The sequence below is a fragment of the Pteronotus mesoamericanus genome, unplaced genomic scaffold (assembly GCF_021234165.1).
Source record: "Pteronotus mesoamericanus isolate MK-2021 breed Mesoamerican mustached bat unplaced genomic scaffold, CSHL_Meso_final contig_25, whole genome shotgun sequence".
Classification (NCBI taxonomy): Eukaryota; Metazoa; Chordata; class Mammalia; order Chiroptera; family Mormoopidae; genus Pteronotus; species Pteronotus mesoamericanus.
This window is the reverse complement of record NW_026555105.1, coordinates 31,682,451-31,707,550: the sequence shown is the minus strand read 5'-3', so window position 1 is coordinate 31,707,550 and position 25,100 is coordinate 31,682,451. Positions and strand designations below refer to the sequence as shown.

General features: G+C 36.6%; 1 protein-coding gene across 1 annotated transcript in view; it reads right to left on the bottom strand.

Moving 5' to 3' along the window:
• SPTLC3 (serine palmitoyltransferase long chain base subunit 3) overlaps window positions 1-25,100 on the bottom strand; it is a 148,158-nt gene that overhangs the window by 105,528 nt on the left and 17,530 nt on the right. The window contains exon 2 of the mRNA XM_054574064.1: window positions 8,844-9,029. Coding sequence (XP_054430039.1) covers window positions 8,844-9,029 — 186 coding nt within the window. The remainder of the gene's footprint in view (window positions 1-8,843; window positions 9,030-25,100) is intronic.

The following is a 25,100-nucleotide window of genomic DNA, read 5'->3' as shown; positions in this document are numbered from 1 at the left end:
CAATAGATTTCCTATATGCCATCAATAACTAATTAGAATATGGGATAGGGAAAAAAAGATAATATTTAAATAATACCACCTTAAAAAAATGAAAATCATAGCCAAATAGTGATCAAAGGGGGAAATGATAGAACTTAAAAATAAATTATAAAATTTTATTTAAAAAGATAAGAAATAGCTAAATAAATATAGACATATCATCTTTTAAATGTAAAGACTAAATATTGTAAAAATGTCAAATTTTTCAAGTTAACCTATAAGTTTAATGTATTGCTAATTAAAATAATTTTTTGGCTTAATGGCCAATACCTGATAAGCTAATTCTAAAGTATACGCAGAGAGAAAATCTTTAAGAATTACCTAAAAGTTGTACATTTACCTAAAAAATAGATCAAATCAGTGGGTAAAAAAAATCCTATTTAATTAATGATATTGAGACAATTAAAAATCTTTTAAAAAATAGTCCATTTACCTCATACAACAAATATAAATAAAGTCTTGATGGATTTGTGGATTAAATACATAAACACATGAAATAAAAGTACTGAATTAAATTACAGAAAAATTTGTTATAACTTTAAGGTTAAAAAAAAATGACTTCCTAAACAAGATTAACTCCTCACTCCCCCCAAAGAATAATAACAGCAAAATAACAACAACAAAGAAAATATAAATGAAAATTTCAATACATATGAAATACATAAAATTAAAACTATATTTTTGTCTAAATATAATATAGAAAAAGTTAAAAGCCAAGAAATAGAATTAGATACATATTTAAAATACATTTAACAGACAAATTATTACTATAAGGACACATAGGAGGAATTCCTATAAATCAATAAGAACAAATATAATAAAATATGAGCAAAGGATATGAATAGGAAATTCAAGGGAAGTTAAGTATAAATGACTAAATCATATGAAAAGGAGCTCAGTATGACTCTTAATCAGGAAATGCAAATTAGACAAGAACCAAAATATGTTCATCTATCAGATTGGCAAAAATAAAAAATGCTAATAAGGTCAATATATCAAGCACTAGAAAGGAAGCAAGAACTCTCAGGTATTGCTGATACATCTAGCTAGGCAAACTTTTTTAAAAGGCAACTTGTCAATTTCTCAGAAGTTAAAATGTACATTCTTTGGAACAGACAGACATTTAGGCATTACCCTCAAATAAATGTATGTGCTATTCATCGAATAATTATTTGCAATAAGAAAAAATATGGTAATACAATAAACACACATCCATATTATAGAACACCATTATGCAACTATTAAAAGGAATGATGTAATTCTGTATTAGCATGTAAAGATCTCCAGACATATAGTTAGATTAAAAAAAATTAAGTAACACATTTGTATGATAAGATCTCATTTAAGTTAAGGAAAGGACAGAGTAAGTGCAAATGAACATATGTGTAATTAAGTGCATGAAAAAGACAGAAAGAATGCACAAAGAGACTGCTGTTGGTCATTATTTCTATGGGCTTAGGACTAGTTGGTATTCATTAGCAAGTCTCTACCTTATCAAAGTCAATCAACCCTGTCTATTATCATAGATTCCTTCTTGCAAAGGAAAGCAATATTCACTGTGGGGAAGCTGTGATCTTCTGATTTTACTTTTACCAATAGTCTTATTTTATAAAATATTTCTAGAACTTTCACTTTTGAGCTGTTTGGTTGACCTCCGGAACATGATTTAATTGAGAAGAAACTGGGGGTTTTGAGTGTAGAAGAAAGGTACATCTAGGCAAGAAAAGATGGTTGTTTGGACAAAGTTGGTGGCATCGGGGGTGGTAAGAAATAGTTGAAAATCAAATATATTTTAAACATAACACTGATGTATTTGGGGACAGATTTGACTTGGGGTACAAGAGAAAGAGAGGAGTCAAGAATGACTGAGGTTTTTGGCCAGAATACTTGGACTGATGGAGTTGCCATTTAACTGACCTGGGAAAGATTGTAAGGACAAGTTTAGAGGGGAAGCTCAGGCACATAGTTTTGAACATATCAAGACTGAGTGATTGCTGATAAATGACATGCAGTGTATAGGTAGACTGGACAGTGGCCTGGACAGGAGCCCAGACATCTACTCTAGGGTCATGAGGAGTGGTGGGGAGGTCAGCTATGTGGGCACAGGTTCATGTAAGTGGTGACTGAGGAAGCATATGGAAGTGCTGACCTTTTTCTATTTCTTCAATGAAACAGGAACATGATTATTAGCTGAAAGTCAGGAGGGACAAAAGTGTTGGAAGTTTGGAAAGAAAGCATAAAATATAAAAAGGTCATCTAGAAGAGCTAGTGACTAGATGTACTAAGGTAATACAATGGGTAAATAGTGTCAGAATTTAGCTGAGTTCTTGGACATCCTGGTCCAAAAACTGTTTGTTGGTGTGGAGGTGGGGGGAGACCTCCATATTGAAATTGAGTCTCAGAACACTATTTACACCTAAACACAGGTAATAACTGAACTTCAAGTTGAGGACCTCTAGAATAGCTATGCTTCTTACACTTTACACTTTAAGGTGTCCACATCACTCAAAGATTATGATAAAATACAGACTTTGCTTCAGAAGTTGTGAGCTAGGCCTGAGATTTTGTATTTCTGGCAAGCTCTCATGTGATATTGGTGAGAAGGATCAACTTGTGGTCCCTAGACCAGCAGTATTGGTATCACCTGGGAATTTGCCAGAGTTGCAGAATCTTGACACCATCCCAAAGCTATTAAAGGAGAATTTGCATGATCTCTAGACCATTTGTATGCACAGGAAAATTTGAGAATCATTGCCCTACAACACTGGTTTCTAACTTGGGCTGCACATGAGAATCACCTGGGAAACTTCTTATGAACCCCACAAACCAGGGTACACCACAAAACAATTAAATCAGAATATCTGCAGATAAAGCCCACATATTATCAGCTTTTAAAACTTCTCAAGTGATTCCAATGTGAAGCCAAGACTAAGAAGCACTGCTTTGATATTGCCATACTACAGGCTGCTAACTAATATGCTGAGTTCCCAGAGAAGAACCAATAAAGCTCTCTGAGTTTGGACCCATCCAGGTCTAAATAGGACAGCCAGTGCTTGGGCTGTCTGTTTATTTTACACAAAATCATATCTCACACCCAGTGATCTTAATGGGCCCTTTACTTCGAATTACTCAGAAGAAAGTGTTTCTGAGAGAATCAGGCTATTGCATCAGGATGCAAAAACAATAAGTTTTAATTCATCTGAACATTTGGAAATGGGTCTTAAAAATTCCCATAGCTACAACTTGCTGAACCCTCTTTCTTTTATGTGGAAGTAAAAATCTCGGAGGATGGGCCATAAATGTTTGGGATTTACTTGCAGGATCACTGAAGACTATTTGGATCTAATGTAAACACAAAATTTCAATTAAAATGTTTTATAACAGTCAGTTATCATTAGAAAAAGTCTTGGCGAACCTGTTAACAAACCATAAGAACTGAGAAATGTGACTGTGCATGAAGATTTTGAAATCTCTGATGATGCTTGATATTTATTTGATTATATTTGCTTACATCTTCTTGATTTTGAGAAGTTGAGCCATTATATCATTGAGAGAGTAATTCATCTAGAGGTCTTTAATAAATTGCAATTCAACTCTAAAGTTGTCTTTGATTAAAAAAAATACATTTCCCAAAAATTAAGACCTAATAGAAGAAATTTAAGCAAACACATTTAAAACTTGTATTGCCCTGGCTGGGTGGCTCAGTTAGTTGGAGTGTCATCCTGTGCACCAAAAGATTGTGGGTTTGATTCCTGGTCAGGGCACATACCTAGGTTGTGGGTTCAATCCCTGGTTAGGGCGCGTACTGGAGGGAATGGATCAATGTTTCTCTGTCACATCGATGTTTCTCTCTTTCTCTCTCTCCCTTCCTCTCTCTCGAAAATCAATGAAAACATATCTTCAGGTGAGGATTAGGAAAAAAAACCCCAAACTTTAAAAAACTCTTTGTGCCTGTTGTTCTTTTCCTTGCCTGTGTCTTCTGATTCTTGGTGCAGTCTATGGAAGGTACCAGGTGCCCTGGGCCTCTGATGTTTTTAGTGCTCTCTTGAAAAGAGATTTTGATTTTTCTATTCTTTTCACTTAGTTTATACTAATGAATCAATAGTCAAGTAATTCAGAAAAAGGATTATCAGAGTCTTCCTGTTTTGGTATTAATTTCAGAGAGTTTGTGCTAGAAATTAAAAAGAAAAAAGAGGAAGAAAGAGATTCTAAATTTGGGGCAATACTTCAGTCTAAATGGATGATTTTGGTATGCCAGGAGTCATTCCAGTGAGAGAGAAAATAGAGAAACTGGATTAATAAATGCTTATATCTGATTAAGGAAAAAGGAGGGCAGAGATAAACATGTCCATTAGTTTGTATTTTTATATACATTTTACCATGTATATAAAAATATCATGTTGTACACCTTAAATATATACAATTTTATTAAAATTAAGATTAAAATATTTATAAATGAACAGTCATACAGCATAATCAGAAATAACAGCATCCATTTATGATATTTTTAAAATCATAATAACTCTTGTCCCCCACCACTTCGTGGATGTGTTTTCATTCCTGGCATCATTTTGTGCATGGCTGGTTTGTCTTATGGGACAATCTGTTCTCCCAGTGACCAGCTTTTAGAATAGAATAATTCTAAATTCTTATTTCTGCTAACAGGACCTGAGGTCATTGAAAAGCAACACATTTCATGTTTCCAGCCAGAGACTTCATGATGTGCTTCAGATAGCTTATTAACACAGAGCAAGAACAGTGTCAAAAGTTCATGGCTGGGAGCCGTATTAAAAGGATAAAGGTCAGACTGGAGATAGAGTGTCTAGTGAAGTAGTTCCATAAAAAAGTATATAGTGATTGCAGCCATTGCGGTTATTAGCATCTGTTATTCTGAAAGCTTCTAAATCTCTAAAGGGGCTCAAAAGGAAAAAAAATAATAAAAAGGGTGCATATAAAAGAAATATCTGTTAAGGTGAGTTAATTGACTGATGCTCTCTACTTCACAGAGACCAAATGGGTGGGAAATTATTTATTTTGTGAAGAAATACAACACACTGATTTATTGAATCTGATGATGTCTTTCCCCTGAGAGGTAGTTCAAGTGGTTTTTGCAAAGTGATGGGTGTTACAGACAGGCTCCTGTGCACTGCACCTCTCCCATTGTCGAGGACTAAAGCACTCCTTCCTGCCCCAATGCTGGGAGTGTTGGAGCTGACAGATTAATGAAGATCTACTCCCACCCTGGTGGCAGTTCACGTTATCATCCCCCTTGCCTCAGTGCTTCTGAAGGGCCCTCCCAACTCAAGAGCTCTCTCTGGGATTCGCTGAGGCCTCTGCTGGTACTGCCTCACAGTTTGCCTGCATCATCTTGTCCTTTCACTCTCTCCAAAACCTTCCTGCCCTCAACCATCTCAAAGTTGTTGGCTGCACTGAAAACCCATTTGTATGTATGTAAATGTGGCCTGCTTGAAATGTAAGAAACACTTTAGAAAAACCAAAACAACTAGTCACTCTGGGTTGATAGAGCAAAAATATTGAAACAGGTTAGAAAATAGATGGCAGATCTGAAGCCTAAGCCTGCCAAGAGATGCCACACTTGAGAAATGTATATTTTACTGACCCTTAGTTCCAGCAAATATCCTGGAATGTGCTGACTTATTGTGTATTACTTCTACCCAGGGATTGATGATGAGAGTTTCTAGGACAGACCAGCTGCTGTCAGGGAGGGGCTGTGGAGATCCTTGTGAGAGTGGCCAAGAAGAATGTGCTTCCTCCTCCGAATTTCCCAGTTTCATTATCATCTCTGCTGGGACCTGGGAAATCTGTATTATTCTCTGGGAGCCAGCTGGATAGTTCCTGTTTGATTTAACTGTTTTGATCTCCTTTACCATTCAAAAATCTTTGTATCTTCAACATTGTGTCTCAAACCATCTTTTTGCCAAAATAAGACCTTTTCATTCTGATGGGTATACCACTACCATCCTCATCTCTGACCAAAGCAGAAATTTGGCATTCCTCCAACTATATTATTTTCTATACATATTTCAAGATTTGTTGATTTTATCTCCCAAATGTCTCTATAATTTGTTCCCTTTTTTCATTCCATTTACCTCTTCCCCAGTTCAAGCACAAATTATCTCTTTCTTAAACCATTATAAGTTTTTTCTATTGTCACTTTGCTTCTAGTCTAGAATTGAAATTCCATCCCTAACACCTATTAAATTCCCTGAAGTTATTTGCTCTTTTCTCACGTTCCCTCTTTTTTTTTTTTTTCTATAGACTTCCTTTGGGAGATCTCATCTACTTCTGTGGGTTTGATTAATGTTGATTACCCAAGATACACTGAAGATGCCAGAATATCCATCTGAGACTTTTTTCCTGAGGTTTAGACTTCTATGTCTATCTGCCAATTATTCAAACTCAGCTTGTCAAAAAAATGAATTGACCACTTTCCCCTTCCAGCTTGATTATCCTCTTCTATTTACCATTTCAATGAATTACACCACTTTCTTTCCACTCAGTTGTACAAGTCATAAGCCTAGGTGTGGTCTTCGATCTGTCCATCTCTCTAATTTCAAAGTCACATCAATCATCCCTTACTGTCCTCCTAAACATCTCTTGGTCTTATCTCTTATCATCACCCTGGTTATCACTACCACAATCTTAGCCCAAGTTCTCATATAGAATATTTTTTAACCTGGGTTTCTGCATCAGCCTCTTAACTGGTTTCTTTGGTCTCTATGTTATCCTCCTGTAATCCTTTTTTCATAGGGTAGTGAACATGATCTTTCTAATCTGCAAGTCTGCATTCCTCTGCCTGAAACCCTTCAATGCCTCCCCATTGTTCTTGTACTAAATATCCATAGCTTATAAAAACCCATTATGGTCTGGCCCCTACTTGCCTCTCGAACAATCTTCTCCCCACATACTCCCACTCTCACAATACTTCAGTCATTGGAATTCCCTAGTTCTTTGAATGTACAATGCTTTGTCTTACCTCTGGATCGTTTTGCACCATGCTTCCTCTCCCCAAATACTTGTTCAGTCTCATTTTGCCCTCTCTTTTGCTTTACTACTTACTCTTCAGTCTTCCAATCTTAATTTAACTTTCTCTTCCTCCCAGAAGCCTTCAGTGAGCACCAAGTTTGGGGTAGATATTTCTCATTTTTAGCTCTCTTGACATCCTCTACTACCTTCATGGTACCTCTTATCAACTTCTATTGCAATTGCTTTTTTTATAGTTAGCTCTCTGAAGGCAAGAGCCATATCTGCCTTGGTTATTCTTATATCCCTAATTGTAGGACTGTGCTTGGCACAAAATACATGCTCAAAGAGAATCTGACTTGATTGACGAGTTAATGAATGCCTTGGGATGGGCAGTGCCCTTTACTGAGAATGTCATTCTCCTCACTCTTGCTCACTAGGCAAATTCCTACTAACCATTCAAGCCCCAATATCATGCCTTCTTGACTTCCTAAGGGAATCACAGAACACAGATTTATGTTTCTCATATTGCACTCCTCCCCATCAGCACTTTTTGTCATATGTTTTGCTCATGAGTCTGTTTTTTCACACCAGACTTCAAATTATCTGATGGCAGGGCCTATCTTTAGTGTATGTTAGCACCCATCGCTTGGTATAAAGCATGTTCATACACACTTACTAAAATTATTATTATTACAATTAGAAGTAATTATAATAATAAACCTGGGCCCAATTTTCTTCTGAAGTTGATACACTTGACAAGGTAATTCCAAAAGAAATGCCTCACATGATTTGTTCATGGAAGTATTACTATAATAAGTGTTTATCTTACCATAGGTACTGTTGCTAAGTTACAGGATTTGAGGTTCTCTCATTGCATTGAAATTCATGTCTCACTTATCTTCTTTGCTTAGATGTGTTTAAGGCTCTATCATGTCAAATAATCCATGCCCACACTCACAGTATTCCAAATCAAATTTTAGGAAAAAAAGATTCATAGCATCATAAATCATTTGAACCAGTTTGGAAATCATGTTAACAAAATGAAAGCTCTTTGTATATTTCTAAATATTGTCCACGTTGTTTCTCTTAGCTCTATGTGAAAAGAGGAAGATGTAGACTTTTATAGGTTAACTGTTGAAAGTATCTAGATCAGTCCTTCTAAAAAGAAGGTGATTTTGCCCTCCATGAGATATTTGGCAATGTCTGGAGGCATTTTCAATTGTCACAGGTGTGTGGGAGAGAGCTAATGGCACTTAGTGGGTAGAGGCCAGGGATGCTATTAAAAATTCTACGATGCACAGGGCAGCCTCCCACACCAAAAAATAATCTAAAATATCAATAATACTGAAGTTGAGAAGACCTGATTTATAGGAAATAAAAATCTCATGCTTCATTTAGAAACACTTTTCTATACCAGGATACAACATAAATAATGCTCATGTTACAACTAGAAGACTAGAGTATAGTCCCTTCCACGTGCCTTATTCTTATATTATGATTTCTAACAATGTCTAAAATGGTATTTTAATATCTATCTCATAGGGTTTTTATATTCATTATCATAAATTAAATATGATAATGAATGAAAAAAATCTCAATTCAGTATCTGGTAAGTAGCAGGTTCCTCAATAAATATTTGTGAAAACAAGTCTGTGAACACAAAGGAGATGGAGTCTAGGGTGAAAATAAATATCATTTACCCTGATTGGTTCCTGAGCTCCTCACCTTTTTTAGGATTTGTACATGAGTCACCACTTCTGAGAATAGTTTAGAGAAGAAGAGCATTGACAAAGATTTAGGGAGATGTGCATACATACTTTTTGTTCTTCTCGCTCTACAGCTGCATTGCATTTTTCTATTCCCCAGTTTCTCAAAAAGTCTCTGAGATAGCCAAACAGCGTTCCAATTCCATATCCCATATAAGTGAAAACCATAATGTGAAGAGGTGCTTCCTCAAAGGATTCAATAATTGGCTTATCATAAAGATGTGGCTTTCCATTTTGCTGAAAACACAAAAGAAAATCAAAGGTCAGCACTCTCCCATTATAATAAAGTATGCTACTTAAAATTTTGGACTCTCAACCTTTTGGAAATAGATCACTGAACAGGAAATCAGAAAAGTACATTTTATTCTACAACCCCCTAAAAAATTGATTAATATAAAAATTCTCAACAGATGTTAAATCCATTAAATGAAAAGTTAATGTGGAATCAGGTTTCTACAAGATGATAAAGTATCACCCATAGGTTACTACTTAATCACAAGATTGTGGTTAATACATTAACCAGGTGATAAAATTACATAACAGATGTTGGGACAATTAGCCACTTTGTGCTCTTATTATATTGTAATATTCAATATATCAATGAAACATTTTGGCAGAATTTAGTCAAGTTCCTATCTAATTTCCATTTTGCAAGAACTATCAGGATAGAGAAACACGGTATTGTTTCATGAAGAAACAGTCAGATAATCCACAGTGTGGAATTTTCTATATGAAAATTGGCTTGGTCTTTAAAAGCAAAAATAAGTAAATGGGAGTACCTCAAACTAAAAAGCTTCTACACAGCAAAAAATAAAAAATAAAAAAAATCAAAATTTAAAAGCAATCTGGGAATAGGAGAAAATATTTGCAAATCACATATCTGATAAGGGGTTAATATCCAAAGTATATAAGAAACTCATACAACTCAAAAAATTAAATAACCCAATTAAAAAATGGGCAAAGAATCAGAACAGACGGACATTTTCCCAAAAAAGACATACAAATGGCCAACAGATACATCAAAAGTGCTTAAACATCACTAATCATCAGGGAAATGCAAATCAAAATTGCACTGAATAATGCAATTGTGAATAATGAGATATCACCTCACACCTGTTAGGATAGCTATCATTAAAGAAAAAAGAGATAACAAGTGTGGCAAGGGTGTGGAGAAAAGGGGACCCTTGTGCACTATTGGTGTGAATATAAATTGGTGTAATCATTGTGGAAAAGAGTATGAAGTTGCTTCAAAAAATTAAAAAATAGAAATCCCATTTCTGGGTGTATATCCGTACAACATTAAATAAGTATCTTGAAGAGATATTTGCACTCCAATATTTATTGCAGCACTATTCACAATAACCAAGATACAGAAACAATCTAAGTGTTCATTGATGGATGAAGAAAATGTTATACACAAACACACAAGAATATTATTTGCCCATAAAAAAGAGGAAATCCTGCCATTTTCAACAATATGGATGAACCTAGAGGACATGATAGGATAATGAGACATGGGGGCACAGGAGGAGAGTGAATGTAAGTGACCATAACATAAGGCAAAAAGTAAACATCATAAGAGTGACACAGATGGAAGGACCATATCACACGAGGTGATCAGAACTGGCATCCTTAAAAAAGTGGAATTGGAGCCTAGTCTTGATGGGAGATAGAGCATAAAGATGGAGAGCACTTGCACAGGAGTGAGACAGCCTGGGTTCAAATCCAGGCACTTTCATTTGCTGACTGTATGACGCCTTCAAATGTCTCAAATGTAACATGAAGCTAATAAAGGCTGTTTTGAAAATTAATTGAGTCAATAATATATGCAAAGCACCTTCCACAGAGTAAACACCCATGAAATGTTAACAATTTTCATTGAATCTGAATAGGGGTGATAGATGAAACTGTTAGATGGGATTATGTTGCTTTTAGAGGAATTTTGAAAAGGAAGAGAAAGAATATGTATAGAGCCTTGGCCAATCTTACACACAGAAAGAAATGAGAGAATGAAGGTCCACTAGGAAAGGGCAAATGTGAGAGGTGAGGAAGAAATGGGAGGTTGAAGAGGAAAGAGTGGTGGTGGTTGAGAGAGACCATTGTATATGGGAATTCTCACAAGAAAACCGGACCCCTTCTCCACAACATTCACAAAAATTAACTCAAAATAGATCATAGACCTCAATATCAAAGCTAAAACTAAAATTCTCAGAAGAAAATATAGAAGTGTTCATGACCTTGAGTTAGGCAAAACCTTAGATGTGACACCAAAAACACAAGTGACAAAACAGATAAGTTGCACTTCATCTGATTTAGAAGTTTTGTGATTCAAAGGATACTACTAAGAAAGTGAAAAGACAACTCACATTATCAGAGAAAATGTTTGCAAATCATATTATCTGATAAAAGCTTAGTACCCAGAATATATAATTAACACAGCTCAATAACAAAAAGACGAATAACTCAATTAAAAAGTAGGCAAAGAATCTGAGTAAACATTTGTCCAAAGATACACAGATAGCCAACAAGCACATGAACGCACACACACCAATTATTATTCTTAAAGGTACGTAAAATTTAAAGCAGCTCTTTCTTCAGTAGAATTCTCCATTTTTACTCTAAAATGTTTGAGTTGCCATTTATTTCTTTTCTAAAATACTTTGGAACATCATTAGATACGGCTGAAGTTATCCAAATAAAGTAACAGCAAAGCTCATGAAAGTGAAGTGATACAAGAATGATGACAGTATACAGTTCTTCCTTATTTGGAAGGGTACTAAATGTCTTAAAGCTGGCTGGGTTTTTTTAAATATGAGTATTTTCACCACAGCCTTATGTTATGTATTTAGAAATGCTTTATGAAACATAAATTTCACCCTGTTATAATTAACTTATAGGTAGACCTAGAATATGATGTTGCACATGATATACTCCAGGTGGAAACCTCCTATTATGAGATCTCATGATCAGTCAACTTGTTCAGATTACTGAGATATACTAATACATGAAAACTTCAATTAAATCTTTTTTTTTACATTGCCTTAAAACTCCAGCATTACGCTTACCTAAAAGATTTTTTATTGTTATTTTATTGGTATTTCAACACTAAACTAAGTTTACTGAGTGTCTGTGTTACCAAATGCTCTGCCAGAAGACAGGATATTTTTATAGACAGACTACCAGGCTGACAAATGGTACCAGGGAGATATTTAGGGTACTGTGGGAACTGGAAGGAAGATACATTTAACACTGGCTGGAAGACATAGGAAACTTTCATGAATAAGAAGTCAGTTGACCAAACTCTGGAAGTATGAGGGCTGGAAGGATAAAGACAGTAGGAAGGCATAGGAAGAAAGATCCCCAAGACAGAACTGAGAGTGTCTGGGAAGATGCTCATCAGCCTGAGCCTTTGTAATCACCACCTGGATAGTCTTTTTATTTCATTGTGATTCCCTAAATCTGCAGTTGCTAGAGTGCTCCCTAGAGGTGCTCATCAACAAAAAGCGTTGTGGAAAGGCTACATACCTCTGCAACTCTTGGGTATTCTTCACAGTGTACATAATGTAGAATGTGAGAGCTAGGGGAGATATCTTTCTTGCTCATCACTGAATCCCATTGTAAATACACAGCTTCACATGGTAGGTGCTAAATAAATATTTGCTGATTGATTCAGCTTATTGAATATTATTAAAGTACTGAAGTGAAAATTTACTTAACTTTGGAAAACCCAACACATGTATCAAACGTGTTTATCACCTTTTATATACATTTACCTAATTCATGACAAATCTGTTTGGAAGTGTTGGTTTTCAGCATAAAGTTAAGTTTCTTAGCTTAGTAAACAATGCTGTCTGAAGCCCTCTGATTTCCTGTCTTCTATTTGTTGCTTAAGCAATATAAAACTGCTTTTATTTGATGCCCTAATTTTTATCCTCCTCAAACCTTTTTTCATGTTGCCATTTCTGTAATTTCTTCAGTTTTCACTCCTTTTGCTAACTACCCTCTGCTGCTACCTCTTCTTCTCTACTTCACATATATATATTACTATATTATTTGCCTGCTTAATATCCACTGTTTAAGACCCAACTCTGGCTTTACATTCTAAAAAAATCCAGGCTAGGTGTTCTCATTGCATAACACTATCATTACACTTATCACATTCTACTACAATAATATTTTTAAAAGACAAATCATTTGATAACAAGACAGAAAATAAAGGGTCATTTACAAAAATAACAGCTTTCATTATTTGTCACTCAGGCCTTTCAAATATTTCAAATATTTTAACCCGGCTGTCCAGTGTGGCGAAAACTGGCTATACATCAAACCCATTTTCCTTTTCTCTTTCACTCAGCTGGACTACATTTCCCATAACCCTGGCAGACAAATATGGCCATGTGAGTGAGTTCTACCAATGTGAAAGGGGTAGAAGCAATACATGCCACTTCCACGCCTGGCCCATAAAAGCCTTTCTCGTGATCCATCTCTTTTTCTTTTTCCTCTGTTGCCATCTGAATGCTGATGGCCACGGTAAGCTTAGGAGCCCCATATTAAGGACTGCAGAGTTTTTTGTTAGTCTGCCTCCCGGAATAACTGTGTGGAGCAGAGTCCTTAACACCTCCCTCTTCTATTCTCTATCACTGCCAATTAGACTTAATAAAAGTGAGAAATGAACTTCTCTTTGGTTTCTTTTTTATTATGACATCAATTATTACCTTAATGAATACATACTACAGGAATTTTGTTAAAATACTTTTACTTCTAACCCTTGCTTAGAAGCATTTGAAAGAAGTTTGAGAAACTTTTTACCTTCCCAAGGAACTGTGTACCAAGGTATGTCTGGGCCGACCAAAATTCGAATTTCTATCTGGGGAAGTTTACACCAGAAATTTAACTGATTAAAAGTTTCAGTTCTTGATTTATCAAGCCATTATGCATGTTAGGTAGTGCATGATGAAAAAAAGATATATATTACAAGATTTAGGCTTTAGTGACTGCAAAAGGCAGAGAGAGAAAGACATACTATAAACATGGAACTGTAGGTGGGGCCAGTTCTTTAAATATTAGTTACTCCAACCCTTTTTTTCCCCATTGGTAAACAAGTTCAGTTGTTGAGAGGCTGAGCTGGCTCCAGTTGTCTTGAATCTCTTCATCCCCTGAAAAGTTAGCTAGTAAATCATAGCAGCACATGAAGAGAGCCACAGCCTTCCACAGGACACACCTAGATTGAGAAGTGAAAGCGTTCACAGAAAGAACAGGATTTCTCAAAGGGGTCTAAACAGCATCCTTAGCAGAGTGCCAATGAATGAATGAGAGAGAGAGAGAGAAAGAGAGAGGGTGGGGGGGTAAAGGGGGGGGGAGAGAGAGAGAGAAAGTCAAGATTGAGAGAACTTGGGAGAGGAGGTGAGGGCCTTTCTAAGAAAAGAGGACCAACATCGGCAGTTGTTAGTGGCATAAAACAAGAAGAACAGGGCTTTTCATGGACCTCTGCCTGGACCTCATGTATTACCTACTGGAGAGGAGATGTATAAAGCCAAAGATTAAAAGGTTAATTGGAATGAAATAAACTTTCTATGGTAGGTCAGCCAGACTGTCTCTTTCAGATAGCTGTGAAAGAAAGGTGTACTCTTCACTGGGATGCCCCTTTGTTAGAACTGCTGGAGAAATGCAAGGTAGAAAGATTTGTAGGATCCTAGGATCCTACCTGGGATGACAGCTGTAAAATCAATTGAATATAATTCAACTTTGGAACCAAGTGGGTGTCTCATCACTCTGCAATGATTGCATTCTTCTGATCTTACTTGCAACTAGTTGACTCATTTGAGGATCACAGAGCTTTTATTAAGTTATCCTGATAAATCAGAGAAAACAATGTACCAATGGTTTAATATCACTGAAAATAACTACAATCTACTATCTTCTTGATCAGTTATAATGTGCCATGTGAAAACAGTGCTTATCTCTGAGATGCTCAAAGCTTTTGTGGCCATGATCTTATTTATTTACATAATATCCTTAGGAGGCAGGTGGTGAATAGCTGTAACAGAGTTAGAATTATCTTCACTTAATAAAAGAGACACAGAGCATTAAGCAACTTCCCCAAGGTTGCAAAGCAGGAAAAGGCAGGTCTAGGTTGCATTTCTCAATTTAAGAACACCAGAGTTAAAGCAGAAAAGCGTGAAGCTAGATCTCTGAGCCATGGCAGACTGGAACATATTTCAGAAATAAAATAGATAGGGGGATGAATCTTTCTCCTTTCCGGGTGGGTATTGGTAGTAGTAAACACTCTGTGGGAAGGCTGACTACTATGCGCATGTATCTGTGCTGGGCACTGGAAGGAGCATTCAAGTAGTGTCTCCTATAGCTCTCATCCTCATGGAACTAGTTCACGGGATTATAGGGAGATAAAATATGCATACAAAAATATAACATTTTGACCCTGGCTTAGTGACTCAGTTGGTTGGAACACCATCCTACACATGAAAGGTTGTCAGTTTGATCCCCAGTCAGGACACATACCTAGGTTGGGGCGTGTATAGGAAGAAACTGATTGATGTTTTTTTCCTCTCCCTCTTTTCCTTCCTCTCTCTCTAAAATCAATAAGTACATTTTAAAGTATATAACATTTGGGTACTAGAGAAAAGTATTGAGTGGCAACATCTAATGAAGTATATAGCACTGGTAAAAAAACAAGGAGTTTGATAAGTTACTTCATATTTATACAGTTGTTCATTCATTCAACAAACACATTTTGAGCGCTTCCTCTGTGCCAACTGCTGTGCTAGGTCCAGGGGACACAGTAGCAACTAAAAGGGACACAACTCCCGTCCTCATGACACTCATAGTCTATATGTAAGCTGTTCAATACACTACTCACTAGCTACATGTGGCATTTATATTTAAACTTAAATAACTAAAATTAAACAAATTTAGAGACTTAGAAACTCAATTTCCCTAGCCACATTTCAAGTGCTCAATAACCATATATGGCTGCATTACTGGAGGAGACAGATATACAGCATTGCCATCACTACAGAAGTTTCTGTTGTTTGAAGTCAGCAAATTGTGGCACACAGACCAGGTCTTGTTCACCACCTACTTTTGCAAATAGTTTTATTGGAACACAACTACCTCCATTTGTTTATGTATTGTCTGTGGCTGCTTTCACATTATAATGGCAGAGTCGAGTAGCTGTGACAGAAGTTGTATATATAGGCCACTGAGATAAAAATATTTACTATCTGGTCCTTTACAGAAAAAGTTTGCCAATCCCTGGACTAGACAGAACTACAGATGCAGAACAAATATTTACAAAAAAGAAAGTGATGAACAAGAAAGGTTGCTGTGGAGTGGGTAGGATGGGGATTTGACTTAATTCAGGAAAAGACAAAGGCCTCCCTAAAGAAGATGGTATTTAAAATAAGAATGGAATAATGAGAAGGGGTTTACCAGGTAGAGTGTTCCTAGCAGCAGGAAGAGCTTGAAAATTTGCGGGAAGGGGATAGGGGTGTATGGCTGTGATAGTAAGGGGCAGGGGTAAATGTCAGTTTGAGGAGGGGACCTCCATCTATGCTGAAGTTCATTGCTAGTGCTCCAGTGTCTAGAATGGCATCTGATGTGAAGTAGGTATTGATTAAATACTTGATGAATGATTGAATAGGCTGGGAGATTATGTAGAGCTCATAAGCCAAGTTTAGAATTGTGACCCTGATTCTAATAAGGGAAGCCACTGGTGAGTTTTAAGCAAGTGATTGCTTAAAATTTCTGATCAGATATGTGTTTTCAAAAGGATTCTTGCAAGGCTGTGTGAAGACTATGTAGAATTATCTTCACTTAATAAAAGAGACACAGAGCATTAAGCAACTTCCCCAAGGTTGCAAAGCAGGAAAAGGCAGGACTACGTTGCATTTCTCAATTTAAGAACACCAGAGTTAAAGCAGAAAAGCATGAAGCTCTGTTACATAGGATCCCGTACATTCAGTAATTCACAATGATTCATGGTTGTGTGGTTGGAGATTTTAAAGTCTCTACCATATCCATTTTAGAAGAGGATTTAATGAGGTAAATGCTTGTTTAGCTGATTTTGGAATTTTGAACTTACAACCCAAAATCACAAGTGTCTCCTAAATGGTGTGAGTGAACCAACAACAGAGGCATGCTTTGACATAACAACGAGGTGTGCACTGTGGCATTTCTTTCCCATGTCAGGCAGCCAGTGACTCATAGGTGAATTATAACAAGGTGGGGCTCCTGGAAGCGCACAAAATGTGGTTCTGAGAATCATTTGGCTAAACTCAGTGGACTGAACTTGGAATACAAACAATAATTTTTTCTTTGAGTCAAAATGAAACAATTTCTCCTTGCACCTCAATGACTCTGAACCCCACCCAAAACTTTCTATTTCCTAAAGCGAGATCAAACAGTGCCAGCCATTCAGCAACATGAAGAAGCAGAAAGCCTTCTTACTCAGAAAGAGAGAAACTGGCTGAGGATTCAGTTGTTCCTTTTCTATGTTTATTAGGATTTTGCACATATTTATTCTTGCTTCTCTGTCTGGCACCCTATAAAAACACACACATTTATGCATGCCATGGGCAGCCTAGGAGCCTGTAACCTTGTTTATCTTTTGCTTACTTTTCAAGATAGAATGTGTCCATAAAGAAATAATGCTTAATTGAATGTATACAGATTTCCTAGCTGAAATCTTTTATTTTCATGGAAGGCAGAACATAACATTTTATTTTTCTATAAAAAGCTTTTGCTCCTTGGAAAAATGAGTATGTTGTCTCTGAACAACCAAGTCACCAAGAATGTTATATCACAACAATTTATTTCTTTGCTTCCAAAAACTCTGATAATATTCATTGTCACAGTCATAATTATCTGATTAATTTTTATTATCATGTGGGACATAATATAGTAAAAAAGTAACTTCTCCAAGAGCAAGGCTAATCTTGACTGGTTTTTACCTATAGTTCTGAATCAACCAGCATAGTGGATCCAGGCATTTTTAAAAATTAATTAATTAATTTAGCTGCTGTAGTTTCTGACCTCTAAGTAATGGAGGGGTGCAAGACACAAGTCATCTGATCGGTATAATGATTAATACTACATTTAACAAAAGAAAACTGATGTTTGCAACCTACTTATTTTAGTCTTTGAGTCATTTCTTCAGTGCACTATGTGGAGCACTTCTATCTATTTCTCAGTTTATAGGTACCTGATTCAGGCATCTTGCTAAGAATGATCAATGGGAAGTATGGCCCTTTAGAGAAAATACCAGTCTCTCTTTCATAAACTAACAAAGCAACTCATGGGGTACATCAGTTGTGAGATTTTCTCAGGTGTCCCAAATTATTTGCAAGGTTTGGCAAAATGTGTTAGTTTCACTGGCTCTTTTATTTGTTTTTGGTTCTATGATGTGAAAGGCTGTGCTCTGTAGAAGTGCTAGAAACTGGTGATGGACAGAGCTGTGTCTTGCCCTGGATTGACTATTTTGAGATCTTGGGCAAGTGATGGCCCTTATTTGAGTCTCAGTTGCCTATTAATAAATGTGTCACTAAGATTGAGAAAATGAGATAAAACGCTTCTCTGAGATTTGAGATCAGTTCTGCCATTATTATTCAGGTGTTTGAGAAGATCTGGAGCCAAATTTCTTTAAAACTGACTATAGAATTAAGTGACTGACAAACATAGCAAGCTGCAAGAACCCCTGCAAGAACCCAGTGGTCCCTTACAATGTCATCAGTGTCATTGCCTCTGGCAAGCTCAGCAAGAGAACCAAGAAGTGAACTGACTCATGTTCCCCACTGGGTCAGGAAGCAAGCATTTATGATGTTATATGTTTGAAAACAGAGTTGAAGCTGATCAAAGGCTCACAGAAAGGTGAATCCAGGAAATATTCTCTTAGTCCTGGTTTTTTCATCCCTAAAATGGATAAATAGCATTTGTTCTGTCTACTTCACAGCAATGCTGTCAGGGCCCAATGAAATCCTGGATATAAGGATCATTGTACTGATAGAAGGATCGTTGTAGCTTATGCTGAAAATTAAAGGGATTAATAATTGGTTACATTTTAAAGAAATTATTTTCTTAATTTTAGGTTTCCCAGAAGCAGACCCTGAGTAAAGGATTCAAATGCAAGTGGTTATTTTGAAGGTGAGCACTGGTAGAGGAGAGAGGGAAAAGGATATGAAACCAGTGAAGGCTGTACTATTGCTCCACTTACTACTGTGGGCAATTGCAGCTCACTTCTGGTGGGGACTCTGGGAAACAGTGTAGAACATGCTCAGAGTTATCCACCTGAGGAATGAGGGAGGTGGGGTGTTTATCCTCCTGTTTCAATCAGTCAATGGTTGAGGGCTACTGTTGGAGGTGTTGATTTTCTGGCACTTCTAGCCTGGTGCACACTATGTCAGAACAGGCTTCAGGGGCCCAGAGAGAGTCCTTGGGCAAAGGTCATGGGAGCTGGTCTTTGGAAGTACACAGAAATGGTTAGAGCCGAAAGGCGAAGAGGACATGGCACAAACAGGATCTGCTACTGTCACCATGATTTTATAGCGGTACCACCTTAGTACCCTTAATACTTAACCTTCACCTCTCCATATTATTATTTTTTAATATTCAGTTTGTTTTCATTCAAAGCTTATTGGTGTTTTACCCAGGTATATCTGACACTGTGTGTTAAACACTGGGACACTATGTATTCCAATATACACCTTCTCTTTGTGTTCTGACACTGTTTCACCAAAGAAGGGCTAGGGACAAAAATAGGCAGACTCCTGCAAGGGCCAATGTTAACAAGAGCTCACATTTATGGAGAGTTTCTTTTGGTCACTGGCACTTTCCTAAGTCTTTGCATGCACTACCACAAGTATCACTTACAACAATTCTATTGGGTAGGCACCACTATTATCCTCATCTTCCAAATGGGGAACTGAGGCACAGAGATATTACATCATTTATCCAAGGTCCCAGAGCTTCCAGTGTAAAGCTGGAATTCAAGCCTAGGCACTGCCATATGGAAGCCCTACCACCAATTTCTACGTGATGATTCAGTTTATTAGAGCAGCAAGACTGTGGGATGTGGCAACAGGTTATGTGATACTAGGAGTCAGAAAATCCTGGTTCCATTAGTTTGCAGCCATGTGGGTGGCTGACCTCTTTAAAACCCCGATCCTTATATGTGAAATTTGAAAGCCTATTATTGATTAACAATCATATCTCAAAAAGCACAAACACATGGTAGGTTTTCATGTGTGGTAGCAATCATTACTTCAATTAATATTGATCTCTCTGACATGGTGTCCTAAGAGATGCAAAAAAGGAAGCACTCTACATATGGGCTCTTATTTTGGGAAAGAGGAAAGAAGATGCCTTTAGTTCTTACATGAAACAAATGAAATTTTGCAATATCAATTTTGAAATTGAGACTAAAGAATTTGCACTAGCAGATACCACGTTAGTCTTCAAATATGTAGTCCGTGGCTGTTTTCTTTAAAGCTTGGAGTTTTCATAAAGATGCTGCTTCCCAAAGAGGGATTTGGGATTGGTGACAAGAGGCTAGAGGAGTATCACATTGGTGTGACTTTGAAGGCAGTTACTTAGGTGTGCTGAGCTTTATTTCTCTGTGTGAAAGAAGACAGGGGTTGGAGTGGAATTATAAGAATTTCTAAACCAAGTTCCCTTACTGCTAACTGGATTATACTGAAGACCAAAAAGGGAAATGGCTCTTGATCCCTTTAGAGTTAAGTGTGTACAACAGGAGAACTTCTCTAGTGAGTCAGCTCCCCTTGAGCCCTTCCTTTACCTCATTTGTTGCTAATTTACATATTACTCATTCCTTTTATCCAGAGATTAAAGTCTCCAATATTAAGTAAACAGTTTTGTAACACCATTCTGCAGTCAAAACTGTATTATGAAACACTTTCCAGTAAGAACAATCGAAAGGTACTGTAGGTCAAAATTCATTGAATGGTATACTTAAGATTTGTGCATTTCATTATAGGTAAATTTTGCCTCAAAGGAAGAAAATAGAAAATATAAGCAAACATTGAAGTCTAGTTAATGATATGTATATGGAAGAGTTTAAGTGAAGTGCATTGATTCTACAACTTCCTTTGAAATGCACACAGCATATGAATTGATGGATAGAGAGAGGGATAGATAGATGGATAGATATGAGATAAAACAAATATAGTAAAATGCAGAATTTATAGTTAGAATCTAAGTATAGAATTGAGATGGTAGGTATATAAGTATTCATTGTAGAACTGGATTTTTCTGTTAAGTTTGCAAAAATATTCATAATAAGATGTTTAAGGAGAGGCATTTATTTTTCTAGAGATAAAAACATAGGCCCTAGGGCTAGCCTGTAGTACTAAGTAATGATTTAATCCTAGGAAAGAAAATTTATCTAACTTTGTATAACTAGTTGCCTCATCTAAAAAAAATGGGGATAGTAACAGTATCAAACATGTAAGGATATTGTGAAGATAAAGTAAATTAGTATTTGTAAAGTTCTTAACATGTGGTGTGATGAAAAATTTGTTAAATGAAATTTTAAAAATCTCTCATATACGGGGTCATTGGTGGGAAAACAGATTATACTGACTTTCCTTGGACATTCGACCTTGAGAGTGAAGAATTTTATTAAAACCAGATGACAGGCCTGTATACCCTGAGGTATTAGTCATTTTTTCTCTAATCCAGTTATATTTCATCTCCTGCTAAGAGGTAACAGAATCATCAGGATTAATCAATAATATTTAGTTTCTATTTTCATTTTCTTCAAAAAGTTTCACTTGCTTAAAGCATGTTCCTTGACTCAAAGTTTAAAGTATACATGGTATTTGAATAGAAATATAAATTCTGTACTGTTTGTTGGATTGTAAATTAGAGCAGCCACTATTGAAAACAGTATTGAGGTTTCATAAAAAAATTAAAAATATAACAACCATATTATCCAGCAACTTTACTTCTGGGTATTTATCTAAAGAAAACAAACACTAATTCAAAAAGATTAATGCATTTCTATTTTCATGCCAGCATTATTTACCATAAACAAGATATGGAAGCCACCTAGGTGTTTATTAATAGATGAGTGGATAAAAGAAAATGTGGTACATATATACAAGAAAATACTATGTGGCCCTAAAACAGTATGAAATGATGCCATTTGCAACAACATGGAGGGACTTAGAGGGCATTATGCTAAATGAAATAAATCACACAGAGAACAGCGTGTAGCTACTGGTCACACAAAATAATCCAGTGCTTTAGTGATTTTTAGAAAGAGGGTAGTGAATGTTCTCTAACAAAGGTTAAGAAATCTGTCATTTATAAAATGTTATATACTTTGAAATCTACAAATAAGCCTGTGTATCATGTGTGGGGTCTTTTAAATAACTAGGCTTGTAGATAGCAAATAACAGTTTGAATAACGAACGAAACAATCTGAAATGAGTGTTCTTACAAGCAACAGATTAATAAAAATACATGGTATTTATTCATTCCACAAACAGTCTTGAGCACTGACTATGTATAGATTTTGGCCTGGGTGCTGGGGATTCAGCATTGGATAATATAGAAACCCTTGCCAATATGGAGCTCATATGCTAGACAGATGACAAATAGGAAATAAATTTGTGTGTATGTGTGTTTGTAGATGATGTTAAGTACTAAAGAAAACAAGCATGAAAGGGGGGCAGGAAGTGAGGAGGTTTGCCATTTTAGATAAGATTTAGATTACCTTTAATAGAGAAGATAACATTTGAGTAGGGACTTGAAGGGAGTAAGGGCATAGGTTCTGGATACCTGGGAAGTATAAATGGGAGAGGAAGTGCTAATGAACCCAGGTAGATAGATGCATGGTACTTACACTAGTGTGACTGGAATATATTGGGCCCTGGGAAAAGGAGCAGGAGATGAGTCAGAGAGGACCAAGCCATGGGGCCTTATGGCCCTTGTAAGTTTTGGCTTTTGTTCTGAATGAAGTGGAAGCCATGGGAAGGATTTGGGCAGAAGAGTGACAGCATGATTTTATTTCAGAAGATCATTTCACAGTTGTGTTAAGAACAGTTTTGCTGGTGTGGTGGAGGAGAGGATAGGGATAGAAGAAAGGTATGGTAGTTTAAAATTTTGATACTCTTCCCATTGAGAGGTGGGATGATCTGTTCCCTTTGAATTTGGTGGGCTTGTTTGTGATGGCTTCAGCCTATAAAGTAGAGTGGAAGTGAAGCTACCCTTTGAGGCTAGGTTATAAAAGGCAATGAGACTTCTATTTAATTTACTAGAAAATTCTCTTCAAGTTCCCACTGCTGCAGAGGATTCATGTGACAATTTATTCCACAGTCCCAGCTCTTCAGCCATCCCAGCCTGGATGCCAGGGGTGGGACTAAGGAAGTCATCTTGGCAGCAGATCCTCCTGATCCAGCTGTTTTTGGCCCAGCCAACTGAGTCATCCTAGCTGAGTCCCAAGATATCTTGGAACAGGGAAGAGAAGTTCCCACTGTGTCTGTTTCTGAATTTCTGACCAACAGAATTCATGAGCATAATAAAATGATTGTTGTTTAATGCCACTGTGTGTTGGGATGGTTTGTTATACAGCAGCAGATAACCAGGACACAGAGAGGAACAATTCAGGTGAGAGATCATAGTAGCTGATACCAGATCTGTAGTTGCTGTGGGGAAGGTAAGGAGTAGTCAAATTCTGCATATACTGTGAAGGTAGAATTATGAATTTTCTGACTGATTGAATGTAGAATGAAAGAGAAAAGTCATGAATGATGCTGAAGTTGTTGGTTTCAGCCACTGGAAGGATAGAATTGTCATTTACTGTGATAGGAAAAACTGTAAGGAGAAAAGGTTTGGGGACAGAGAGGGAATATCAGGAGCTCAGTTTTAGACATGTGAAATTGGAGATGGCTTTTAATCAACCAATTGGAAGGATAAAGTAGGCAGTTGGAAACAACATATACATAGAAAAATGAGACAAGATGATCACGACAGATATGCAATTAGAAAAGAAAAAAGGTACAAGGACTGAACCTTGGCTCCATTGTTTAAAGGTCAAGGAGATGGGGAGGAACCAGGAATGGAAACTGTGAAGGAACGGCTAGTGATATAGAAATGTCATATTCTGGAATCCAAGAAAAGAAAGTGCTTTGAGGAGGAGGGAGTGATTACTGTGTCACATGCTGCTGACAGGTCAAGTAAAATAAGAACTGAAAAGCCACCATTGGATGAGAGAAGTTGAAGGTTTAAAACTATCATTTATTGAGCATCTATTACATGCCAGGTATTGTACTGCATGTACACTATTATAATAGCAAAGAAAGAGATGGCTGCAGGCTGATATTAGTAGAAAACTGCTATCATTTATTGAATATCTACTATATACCTGATAGTTATTGGGAGCCTTACATATGCTATCTCATTTCATCTTCATTATTGCCTAGTGAGATATGGACCAGAGATATAAAGTTGCCTGTCTGACGTGCCAAAGCTAGTAAGGAGCAGAGCTGGATCTTAAGCCCAGTCCTATCTGATGTCAAAGTGAGTGGTCTTCCTAATACCATTCTTCCTTAAGTGGTTCTCTGGGAAATTCTGAGGGGTTCTGGGTTATGAAACATCACCGGGAAAGAAATAACTTTTTGGGAGTTCATTTTTACTTAAAGCTTTAAGGGATGGGAGCATAAAGTAATTTTACAGTAAAAAATAGAAATATATTTCAGAGTAGAATGCAAAATTCTAATATAAGTTTTTAAATAAATGAGTAACACATGTGCTTTTTGCTTCAGGTGCTTTGGGTTTTGAGTGGTTTTCTCATCTTGGTGAATCAATTTATGAATACCTTACCCTATATCCTCCGGAAAGGATGATGTGCTTGTTTTTCTGGTTAGGTTGTGAGAGCAGATGTAGCCTAATTAGTAAAGGCATTCCACAACTGAGGACCTGAAAAAATGGGGACCTGAGAAAGTCAGAGAAGATATGAACTCACTACATGGAAAATTTTATGATTACTAACACATTTATTTTTCTACAAAAGTGTTTATCAGCTTCTCAAAGGATCCTTGACTTTCAAATGGTTAAGCCCCACATGGTAGAGAAAGAACAGTCAAGTATAACTTGTAGTTAAGAGAATAATTATGATTTGCACATGGCCTTTTCCTTGGGCAACTTTTGAAGGCCCAGCTACACCATATCTAGAGAACAATAATGGTGACCAAGCTTTATGATGAATTGTCTAATGAAGGCCCATCTCTCGGACTTCATAGGAAGTGACATATGAAGTTTGACTTAGAAAAA